At 44.2% G+C, this 11,995-nt stretch overlaps 1 protein-coding gene across 1 annotated transcript in view; it reads left to right on the top strand.

The window, feature by feature from the left end:
- Positions 1–11,076, top strand: part of kalrna (kalirin RhoGEF kinase a) — a 135,345-nt gene extending 124,269 nt beyond the window's left edge. The window contains exons 57-68 of the mRNA XM_040148029.1: positions 2,849–3,011; positions 5,191–5,253; positions 5,524–5,551; positions 7,596–7,758; positions 7,856–7,977; positions 8,133–8,264; positions 8,388–8,549; positions 9,045–9,123; positions 9,236–9,287; positions 9,425–9,573; positions 9,813–9,951; positions 10,260–11,076. Of these exons, the coding sequence (XP_040003963.1) occupies positions 2,849–3,011; positions 5,191–5,253; positions 5,524–5,551; positions 7,596–7,758; positions 7,856–7,977; positions 8,133–8,264; positions 8,388–8,549; positions 9,045–9,123; positions 9,236–9,287; positions 9,425–9,573; positions 9,813–9,951; positions 10,260–10,817 (1,810 nt within the window). The 3' untranslated portion in view covers positions 10,818–11,076. The remainder of the gene's footprint in view (positions 1–2,848; positions 3,012–5,190; positions 5,254–5,523; positions 5,552–7,595; positions 7,759–7,855; positions 7,978–8,132; positions 8,265–8,387; positions 8,550–9,044; positions 9,124–9,235; positions 9,288–9,424; positions 9,574–9,812; positions 9,952–10,259) is intronic.
- The last annotated feature ends 919 nt before the right edge of the window (positions 11,077–11,995 follow it).

Raw genomic sequence — 11,995 nt, forward strand, 5'->3', positions numbered from 1 at the left:
TCTTATTTCAGTTCCTAACACCCTGCTTTTTCTTTTTTTTTTTTTTTGGTATGTTTTCTTTCTTTTTACTGTTTTTGGAAAGAAAAATAACTCACCTGGGGCATTCAGGTGGACTCAGCCCCGTTCTCCGCAGTGGAGAAGATTTATTTTGTTGTCTGTGGCAATCTATACAGAAATTTTGTGTTTGTTCCTCTTGTTGTTGCTGTTGTTTTTCTGCCTTGTAATTATTATTATTTTATTTTACGGACAAAGTTGGATTTATTTTCTCCTTCATGTTGATTTTGTTTATTGTGTCGGCAGTTCACTGTACAAAGTTAATTTTGGTTTTTTTCAACTGAGGCTCTAGAACATTCCTGTTTTAAGAAAAAGAAAAAAAAATCCCTTTGCACTATTTAAGATGAGAAAAAATATGAAGTCAGGCTGTGCAATATGTTTCATTTAATGGCAATGGTCAGCATTGTACTGTTGGTAGTCTAATGCTAATGATTTTAAATGTATTTTAAATATGTAAAATAAATCTTTTGGACTTGAGCATGAGTTAGAAAAGCGACGTGAAGGTGAAGTTGTTTTGTTCTGCGTTAGGGTGAAGATGACTGACGGTTTGTAGTTTTTAATATTTGTAAATAAACTACAACAGCAAACGTGAAACTGAGCGTTCTGCCTGCTTCTGTGTGCACTGTTATACCACTAGAGGGAGTGATTTTGTGCAGGATAAGAAGGTAGATTAAAGTGACTAAACATGAAATAAACAATGCGTAAGGTTATATGTTCATATCCTTACATTATCTGTACAGATGAGCCCCGTCAGGGAATTAGTCTGAAGTGTAGAAAGGTATCAAAGAGCACGGAGGGTTTCTTCGCCAAAACACTGGAGCAACAGGTAGAGAAGCATTGTCTGCACCTTTTTCCTGTATGGTTGATTTCAGCTTTTTGTATTTGTTCTTCTTGTAGTCACATTTATTTTGACCTTTTTCTTTGAGTTTTTACTAACCTCAACGGTTTGACACTCCACACAAGCTACAGATTTAAAATCAGATTTGATTACAATGAAAAATTAGAACCCGCTGCTCTTTGGTTTAAAGTTAGTTTGGCACAGGAAGGTCATTTTAAAAAAAGCCGCTTTCTGAAAGTGACTAGACTATTCAAGTGTCCTTGAAAGTGTGATTATATGACAATGGTTTTATGTTAAACAGCATTAATCAGGGACAGGAATTATGTGATGAAAGCTACTTTCTGTCTGTCTACTGACCCCATGAGCTTTCATGAGCTGCGTTACCTGAGAATCTCTACACATGTCACTTAACAAGAAGTCACACAACCAAATCATGAATTTGTTGAGATGATGAAGTCAACTTTGACGGAGGTAAAGGACAAATGTGGACAGTTTTAACAAATGCAGATGTGAAACCGAAGTATGGGTGGAAGGAAATATATGGGTAAACTTTCATTAATTTGCACAGGAAGCACAAGTGCAACAGTGTTGAAAATGTTTTTTTTATTAACAGTGTTGTCTCTGGTTGTGTCGGAAGAAGGTGTGTTTCACCATATCTGTCTCTGTGTCTCTCTCCTTCTCTCTCTCTCTCCCAGTCTAAATTTCTCTCTCTCTCAATAAAGTCCGACCCAGCGTCGTTCTGTCACTCTCTCCTTCCTCCCCCCTCCGACCATCTTAATGAACCAGAAGAGTCTGGCTGCAGCTTCAGGCAGCAACCTCGCTGTCAGGACCCCTCTGCTACAAAGGCGCCAGAAGTGGCGGTTAAAGGAAACTGTAGAAGTTCTCTGCCTCTTGACGTTAGATATAACTACAACTTATCTGATAATTACAAGAACCTTTCCCAGAATTACGAAAATAGCGTCCTGTTTTTTACGCATCATGGTTATGCGATAACTTCTCATAATAATGAAAGAATTTGTTGTAATTTAATTAAATTTATTTTAACTGGTCAGTTTCAGGTGTAACCTATCGGGGGCTCGACGGTGTGATTGCATCGGGACATGTTGTTTGTTGTTGTTAGGCGCACCCTGTGCTTTTCCTCCCATCAATGTGTGAAAACGTCTGAGATGACAATGGTCTTCATTCCCTGTGTGTGTGTGTGTGTGTGTGTGTGTGTGTGTGTGTGTGTGTGTGTGTAAAGTAGAAATGAATGTACCACTATTTTAAGTCCCCCTATTTAGCATTTATAAGATTTCTATTAACGTTTATTAAGTGGAGGCTGCTGTAAACAAGTAATGAATGACAATATAGTAAAACACAGTTGCGTTGACAAATACTGTACATGAACAAGCACTAATTATATAATTTTTTGGACAACAGTATATAACGTAGTTGTAATTAGCTCTAAGAACGTCTGTAAGTGATCATTCATTAGAGTGTTTGTCAACAGTTATAACTTCTCCTCTGAAGACACGTCCTGTATCATAACAACTGTGTTTTACTACCTTGTCATTCACTGTGTGTTCATTGAGCAGCCTCCACTTTATGGGTGTTGCACAGGAGGTTTTGTAGTTGCTGACAAACACGTTAATACTTATATCTGCTCACAGCTTCGTTATAGAGTGTTGTAAAGAATATATCAACTGTGTAAGTACTGCTTTAAATGCTAAATGGAGGGACTTGAAGTCAAGTGTTAGTATTAATGTATGTTAAGGCCACTTAGGCCTCGTATCCATAGCTACAGACGCTCGACATCACACTAAATCACTAACGAACTTCCCCGTCACTAGAAGGCAAGAGTAAGGTAACAGATGCTCCTGAGAAAGGCCCCGTTGCCTCTGCAGCCAGACTGAGCTGGACACCACTGAGCTTCTCTCTGATTGGCTGGTTGACGTTTCTCGTTCCTGTACCGTACAGGAAGTCTCTGTCGTGGAACACGCTGCGTGCCAGGAAGCGCGCCGACGCCAAGGACGTCACCTTGGTGGGGGTCAGAGGTCACGAGAACGGCCTCCTCCGTAAGCCCAAAGAAACCACGCCCCCCGCCCCGCTCAACTCCCCCGCCGCCGGGGCAAAGGGCAAAGTGAGTAAAGCAGGCCGACGGCGCACGCTGGTGATGTCATATTTGTGTGCCAAAACCCCCCTCACCCGTCCCTGCCCCACTTGGTTTTCATTTTTTTTTCTTTAACCCGCGTGTGTGCGCGCACGTGTTTGCGCAGACCCCGCGAACACACGGTAGTTTCCGTGTCTCCGTTTGCCTCCAGCGGTGGTTCTCAACCTGCACGAATCTAGACATCTATGCACTCGCCTTACAAGGATTTGTTTCTGATGAACGCTTATTCGTCCCGACATGGAAGTCAGAGTCTGTGACGGTACATCATGCATTCATGGGTCCCCGCGGGCTCTGAACGCGAGCACCGGGCGGCCAAAACTGACCCAGAGAGTGGGACAAAAAAAAAAAAAATTCCCTCCCGGACCCTCGCAGAATAGATGGCGGCGGAAGTGACTATTGGTCAACTGCTCAAAATTCAGTAACACCAAAGTTGGCGTCCGCGCGAGAGCCCTGCCGGTGTGACCAGGGCCGTAAGGTAAGGCAGTTTGACAAAGGCTCAAAAACCAATAGAAACAAAAATGACATTTCAACACATGTAAATATTAAATGGTTGAGAACACTGCAAGTGTGTTTTTTTTTTTTTTTTCTTTTATCTTTTCTTTTTTTTTATCCCCAAACCCCGACTGCACTGTTTGAAAAATAAACTGATTTCTTTTTGTGTTGTTTGATTCATTTTTCCCTCCCCGTGCATGGCTAGCGGTAGAATCCGGTGATTCATTGACTGTTTGACTGATCTAAGTTTGGGTTTGTTTTCACGTTGCTCCGCCTCTGTTAACCAGTGTTTTCTGCAGTGGACTAATGTGTAAAACGTGAAAGAGTCTTTGTACGGTCTATAAAATCCTCCCGTAAATGACACTGAAAAAAATGAAAAAGCTTAAGAGGATGTGTCTGTGACTCGGTGAAGTCTCAGCAACAAAGGTCAAAGCGCTCTGCCGCACTGAAAACAAGTGGTTTCAGGTAACTTGGACTTATATATATATCAATAACGTGATATGACTTCAAGAAACGGCATCTCATTCTTTTCCTGCAGCCTGCTACAGATTTTGTTGATTATACAAAGTTTTATTCTGGAGATCACCATGTGAACAGAAGCTAATTTCCCACTTTTGACTTTCCGCCATAAAAAAAGCAAAGTGCAGCTAAACACACTTTGTCCCTGCCTTTGTCTGTCGGAGCTGCTTTCTCTTTGCATTACGTTACCAGGTTTAATGAACGTGGAATACTGTACCTCTCCCTAGCAGATATCCAGTCTCAAAGGGTTTGTAGACACCACTTGTACATGAATGACAGTAACTGGTGTTTAGTAAGATATGCTGACATCTACTTAAGCGTACACTGTGCGCCACTAGACAGATAATGGATTTTGCTCACCATAGTTCTTTGAAATGAGGCTTTTTTTTTTTTTAATAAAGTGAGAACATGGGTTCTGCCTGCTGTTGAGCCCAATGGCAGCTGTTGGAGAGGAGGTCACAGACTATAGGAAAAAATGTCCCTAGGGTCTGCGCCATCACTCAATTTCAGAAGGGCGAAGGCTTCTTAGGGCCTAAGTTCCCATGGATAAGCTCCACTGACTTATCATTCCTGTATAAGAGTCCGTTAGTTTTCTTCATCATAGCGGTTGGTTGCTACTTCGTGGAATGTGGGCGGTGCTGACCTAAGGATGGAGTGAAAGAGAGAGAAGAGGAGGAGGCAGCATTTTAGAGCAAAGCAGCAAAAGAGTGTCAAAGCCAGTGCCGAGTGTCCTGAGGGAGAAGGCTGGCGTTATTTTATTTTTACAGTGCACAGTGTTGGCTGTCCTGAGAAGACCACAACGGCTCTCAGGTGAGTATCAGCCACATGAACAGGGTTCTGTGTAGGACAGAGAGGGTACTTCAGCGCTGTTCCTCAGCAGAACCTAAAGGCCTTTTGTTAATAACATTCATGTTCTTAATATTCTCCTAATCCTCCTCTCCTCATCTTACTCCCTCTTTCCTTTTTCTGTCTTTTGCATACCTGCTTCTTTTCACTCATTTCTGGATTTTTCTCTTCTCCTTCCTTTTCCCTCAATGTTTGTCGTCTCATTCCAATATCTCCCCATCATATCTCTTCTCCACTGCCACCACCTCCGTCTCTTTTTTTTTTCCTGTCGTCGTCCTTTGTTCTCCACCAGGATGTTCACACTTCGGATGAGTCGGACTGTGATGACGACCTCGACCCAAAGACTGGCATGGAGGTACGCTCGCACGCATAATGTTTTTCCATTTAAAAGCCTTGGGACCACATCGTGGAAACGTGTCCCATGGAGGTCGCGTATCAACATTACAAAAAGATGATTTAGTCTTCAAAAATGCCTAAACACAAATGAGAAAAGGCAGAGAGTAAAGGAGCTTTAAAATGTTACCGTGGCTAGAAAACTGTTGCAGTTGCACTGCTTTTATGTGTATTATGTGTTGAAAACTAAACCTCACCTAAACTTTTAACTGTGACCTCCTCTGTTTTCCAGCTTCTCAACCCAAACTTCATCCAGGAAGGTAAGAGACGTGAAGAACCGGCCTACCTTCGCATTAGCTTCAGCTATTGTACTTTCTTTTGTCTGTTTATTGATGCTACAGTCAGTCCAGTGGATATAAATTTCTCACCTACGTGATTAAGCGGTGTGAAAAGTCAAAAAAAACGATCTTTGAGCTTCACGAAACGTTCACAGAGAGGCTCCCCCGTGTGTCGTAACCATCTGCAGAGTATAATGGATGACCCAAAAGTTTTTATGTACTGTAATATCCACTTTTGTTGGATATGTAACACGACCGGAATTGACCGTGCACACCTGCTTGCCGAAAACTGTCAGACCGGCGATGAACGATGCCAAAGTCACCGGTCTGACAGTCGGCCCGATTCCTAGACGGCACTGGGCGGCTAATTGGGCCACATCTCCAATGGCAAGCCAGATCTGGCAGCCACATAAACCAGAGCAGGCCAACATTTGATCGTCACATGGCTGATTAGCTGTTATGGCTAAATACCAATACAAAGTTAAGGTCAGGGAACGATTGTGTTTAAATTAAAAAGGGCAATATTGTCTACTGGTATGACATAATGGAAAAGAATGAACTCAGGTTCACGAACCAGAACACTACACTAATCACATGGCTCAATGAGCAGTATTTGCTCCCATCTGTAGTACACATTTTCCATATTTAAACTGCATAATATGCGTGTTGACCAGAGTGCAAGGGCTCAAAAGTAATTGGACACTTGGCTACGAAATGTTTTTTTTGGGCAGCTGTGTTTCGTTTCAGCGTGAGTTTCTTGCTCAAAAAAAGCTCTCACTTGGCTCAGAGTCGACTAAGAGTTGAGAGTTTCCATTTAGGATCGAGGTGGAGTTTTCTGTCAATACGAGGAGGGAAGGGGTGACTATGCAAGTGAAGAAGAACATAATGAGGCTTAAAAAAAAGGAAAAATCAAATCAGAGAGATATCCGAGGTAGTTGGTTTGCCAAAATCAGCTGTCGGGTACGCTCTTAAAAAGTAGGTGCTCACAGGAAAACTAGAGAATGGCAGACGGGCTGGTGGACCAAGGAGCCGTGTTTCCTTCTCAACCATCAAGAGAAGACTTCGTGACCACAACCTCAGAGGATCCAACACAAGATGCAAACCTCTGGTAAACCGCAAAAACAGAAAAGGCCAGGCTGCAGCTCACAAAAACACACTGAAACTGGTTCTGGAACAAAGTTCTATGGAGCGACGAAACAAAAATCAACCTCTGTTAAAGTTATGGAAAGAGGAAAGTGAGGAGGAAAAAAAAAAAAAAGAACGGCTCATGAGCCAGAGCCATCACCTCATCTGTCAAAGATGGCGCTGGTTCTGTCATGGCCCCGGCATGTATGACTGCCAGTTGAACCGGCACACCGGCATTGATTGATGATTTCACTGTTGATGGAAGCAACAGGGACGAATGCCGAGGCTTACAGGAGCATTCTGTGCTCGGATTCAGTCGAATGCATCAAAACCCACCGGACGGCATTTTCATCGCTCGGCGGGACAACGATCCTAAGCACACGGCCAAAGCAGCCGCAGAGGTTTTCAGGGTAAAGAGCTGGAACGTCCTCTGCTGGCCGAGTCAGTCTCCTGATCTGAGTCCCACTGAGCAGCATTTCACTTGGTGAAGGCCAGACTAAAGGCAGAGAAGACAACAAGCAACAAGCAAGAGCCCAAGATTTCCGGCAGTGGAGCTCTGGCAGAGCATCGCCAGGAAAGATACGAACTGTCTGCTGATGTCTGTGGCTCAAGAACTTCAGGCGCTCACCGACTGCAAAGGATCTTCCGCAAAACATTAAATGTGATGATTTTTTTGTTTTTGGCTTCATGTGTATCTGTCCAGTTACTTTTGAGGTCCTCAGCTTTGTGTGGTATTACTGTAAACCCACTAAAATTAAAGCTAAGACTGTACAATTGGACAGTATTATCATGCAGTTTTATTCAATGAATTAAAGTGGATAGAGTCATTTTTATAAAACTGTGCCAAGAAATTGGAGCAAGAGCTGAATGGACAGTAGTTTTCTGTGTTCCCTGTGTGCAGTGGCTCCAGAGTTCCTCGTCCCTCTGTCAGACGTGGTGTGTGCATTTGGGGAGACTGTCGTCCTCTGCTGCAAAGTCTGTGGGCGACCCAAACCCTCCGTCACCCTGAAGGGCCCCGACCAGAGCCCACTGGCCAGCAACAGCCGCTTCACCATAGACATCCGGTAGGGCAAACTGCACGTGTACAAATGCTTGTCCTGCTTGTCCTGCCTTCCTCACATCATCGACTTCCTCTCTTCTTTCTCTCCCCCTCCTCTCCAGGGATACCGGTGACATCTTGTTGAAGATATGCAATCTGATGCCTCAGGATACAGGGATCTACACCTGCGTTGCCGTTAACGACCACGGCTCTGCCTCCTCCTCCGCCTCCATTAAAGTGCAAGGTAACACGCCTGGTTTAAAAGGACATTTCACCGTTATAAAACAGTAACCCTGGTCAGCACTAGACAGTTAATGAATTGTAATGGCACTGTGAGATTTTAGTTTTTAAAATTAGCCTGGGTAGTTTTTAGACTGCTGTTTTTGTGCCTCCTTGCAGGTATCCCGGCAGCCACGGGGCGGCCGGTGGCTCAGGAGGCCAGCAGCACGGCGGTGATGGTCCACTGGCCGCCTCCGGCTTCATCCGCTCACTGTGCTGTCAGCAGCTACACTGTGGAGTACAGACAGGAAGGTGTGTGTGTGTGTGTGTGTGTGGACCAGTTGGATTTTTAAAATAAAGAAAGTAGTGGAACTAGAAGATGAAACCAGACTAAGCATTTTCACGTCTTTGTCTCCCTCTATATGTCATCCGCAGACTCGTTGCTATGGCAGCAGGTGGCCAGCAGCAGGGAGGAGTGTGTGCAGATCGACGCTCTGATCCCCGGTGGTCACTATCAGTTCAGAGTGCGAGCCTCCAACCGCTGGGGGGTCGGCCCGCCGTCCGAGCCCTCTAACATGGTCACACTGCCCAGCAGCAGTAAGTCTGCACACACGGTTCCATAATGTGGACGCAAACAACTCTTTTACCACAGAAAACTTCTTTAAAGGATGAGTCTGACACTTTTCTTTCCAAGAGTGAGATGAGAAGATATTAGATAGATATTAATCACATGTCTGTACATTAAGGACCTGATGCAGCTTAGCTTAGCATAAAGACTGGAAACGGGGGAATCAGCAAGTGTGGCTCTATCGGAAGTGAAAAGAAAACTGACCAACGCATCTAATGATGACTTATTTACAAGACGAAACTCAGCTAGCCATTTCCCCATTTGTAGTCTTTATGCTGAGCTACGCTAACCACGTCCTGACTCCAGCTGTGTGCTTAACACGGACTTGGGAGATTGATATCGACCTTCTAACAACAGTCTTGGAAAGAAAGCAAACACTTCAACTATTGCTGATTTTACAGGCAGGTCAACGTTTATTTTGAAAAGGCGTTAATCCTTCAGTCCTCTGCTGTTTCTCTGTGCAGACTCAGGGTATGATGGAACAGGAATCCAGTGGAAAGAGAACTTTGACTCGACCTTCTCTGAGATCTGTGAGATCGGAAGGTAAAAACTGTCGCCTGACTCTCAAAGCGCCGACTCTCAAAACCATGCCTCTCACAGACCAAACTTGATTTTCAGCCCCTCTCTCAGTTTTGTCTCTACTTCTTCTTACTAGGGGAAGATTTTCAGTGGTGAGAAAGTGTCTCAACAAGTCTACAAAGAAAGAGGTAGGGCCTTACTCACTCCCGGTGTGGGTTATTTTTATGGACTTCAGGTTTCAGAGCAGTTTCTTGTTTTTCAGGTTCAAGAAGGGACACGGAATCTTTCACCTTGAAGCCTCTTTTTTTTTTTTTTTTATTTCCAGGTTGCGGTGAAGTTTGTGAGTAAGAAGATGCAGAAGAAGGAGCAGGTGGCTCATGAGGCGGACATCCTGCGACATGCACAGAATCACCAGCTGGTGGCGCTGGTGGACACATACGAGTCACCCACCTCTCTGATGCTCATCCTGGAGCTGTAAGCCTGACCTAATTAAAGGAATACCCACCTCTGAACTTAAACGGAGTTCCTGTGAACTGTTTTCTCTTTAGCCTAGGACATAACAGTCATACGTCAGCATGCAGTTTTCTGTAATTTAACTGTTAGCAGACTAGCGAGGTGGCTACCTAATGCTATCGGTTATGTTAACTAGTATGATACCCGGCTACAAAAGCCGACCTCTGAACTTTACCTAAATGTGAATTTGTGCGTATCAGGCTTGAGGATGGCCGTCTGCTCGACTACCTCGTTGCCCACGATGAGCTGATGGAGGAGAAGGTGGCCTTCTTCATCCGAGAAACACTGGAGGCCATGCAGCACCTTCATACCTGCAGAGTAGCACACCTGGATCTGAAGGTGAGAACCAAATGTGTGTGCTAAATAAATAACGACTGACTTGACCTATAAATGGACTGTGTTTTGTTTTTATTGTTAATGATGTGCATTTTTGCCTTTGCTAATGTATCCTATTATCTGCTCTTTATGTTGCATGTCTTTTTTTGCTAAGTTATGTATAAATTAAGGATTTTAATTATATATATTTGAAATTTTGGAGCTGTAATTTTCAACTTTTTGTCATTTTTTCCCCTCAAAAGTCATATTTATTAGTAACATAAAATTATTAGCTTCCATCTGTTTCTGAATCCTGTTTCTCTCTCGTCCAGCCTGAGAACATCATGGTCGACCTTCACTCTCCTACCCCGGGCGTTAAACTCGTCGACCTTGGCGATGCTGTCCAGCTGTCCGCCCACCGTCGTTACGTCCACCTCCTGCTCGGAAACCCAGAGTTTGCTGCACCTGAGCTCATCCGTGGGACGCCGGTCTCTGTCGCGACAGACATGTGGAGCATTGGCGTACTGGCCTACGTAATGCTCAGCGGCGTTTCCCCATTTCTGGATGAATCGCCAGAGGAAACTTGCGTCAACATCTGCCGCCTGGACTTCTGCTTCCCTGACGAATACTTCCGCGATGTGAGCCAGGCAGCGAGGGATTTTGTCGCTTCAGTGCTGCAGCAGGATCAAAGGAAGAGGCCGAGTGCTACTTCCTGTCTGCAGCACCCGTGGGTGGGTCGCGGGGGTGCACATGGCGGGGAGTACTCCAAGACGCCTCTGGACACGACACGGTTGGCCACGTTCATCGACCGAAGAAGACAGCTGCATGACGTTAGGCCCATCACCAATATCAAAGGGTTGGTGAGCAGCAGCATGGGTAACACGCTGTGACGGAGAGAAGAAGCGAGTTTTTGAACACTCAGTAGCAATCAATCCGTGACCACCAGGGTACCAATAATAACATTACTATACCGTATATCTTAAGCATTTAATTATCTTTAGTATCTATTAACAATGTGTGAGTGGGAAAAGGATTCGGTGCCTCTGGTGCGAGATATTATCTTCTTGCTAGGACCACTAGGCCACTCTGTCACCTCTAGACCATCCCTATAAGCAGAATTAATAGCTGTACAATACTAAATTGTTCACCAATATTTCATCCAATTATCAAACGTTATTTACGGCCTAGATGCCCCATAACGACCCAAAGAACTAGCTCAAATTTGAGAAAATGACCACTGTGAGTCCGCATCACTGCAACATATTTGGTTCTATTTACATTAAAATGTTTATTTTTGCAGGGGAAAAAATATATTTATGAAAGACAACTGCCCGTTATGTTAATCCCGGTGTGGAACTAATCTTAGTCTTTCTCATTGAGGTGCATCTGCAGAGGGTTGTTTCATCCTCACCTGAGACACAGTGCTCTCGCTCAGGGACACTCAGGGCAGTACTGGGACTGGCCTGTTGGTGGCCTCACTAGCCAGCTGGCCAACTGAATCTGCACCAAGGTGGAGCATGTTACCAGCCATGCTCAGCGATTTAGACTAATACAAATGAACATTTTTTTAAAAGTTATTTAAGGTTTTGGGCCACTAGAGGGCACTCTGATATTCTAAACCAGAATCACAAAAAAACTGGCGTTATGTTTGCCTGAACAGCGATGGATATCAAAGAAGGTGTCGTTAGCAAAAGTGGTTATACACTGTGACGAATGTGCTAATAATGTGTTTGTAGTCATCTAAGTTGAGCTAAATTAAGATCATAAGTGACTCTAGCTGAGGATTAAAGAGTCTGATCAGTGTCCGAGGAAATCAGACTGGTCACAACCAAGATATGTATGAGAGTAGGTAGAAAACTTGTGTCCGTTAATGCTGGTTTTATATCTTTGGGTACTTAGTGAGTTGAGCAGGGTCAGGGTTCAATGTCTTGCTCAACAGGACTGACAGATTTTCAGTCTTTAGGGACTGACCCTGATGCTCTCAGTGCATGTTGCTAGACTGCAGCTTCGGGGACAACAACAAAGAATGTTAATTAGGAATAGCGAGTCTGAGGAACGGTGCGATGGG

The sequence above is a fragment of the Xiphias gladius genome, chromosome 16 (genome assembly GCF_016859285.1).
Source record: "Xiphias gladius isolate SHS-SW01 ecotype Sanya breed wild chromosome 16, ASM1685928v1, whole genome shotgun sequence".
NCBI lineage: Eukaryota > Metazoa > Chordata > Actinopteri > Istiophoriformes > Xiphiidae > Xiphias > Xiphias gladius.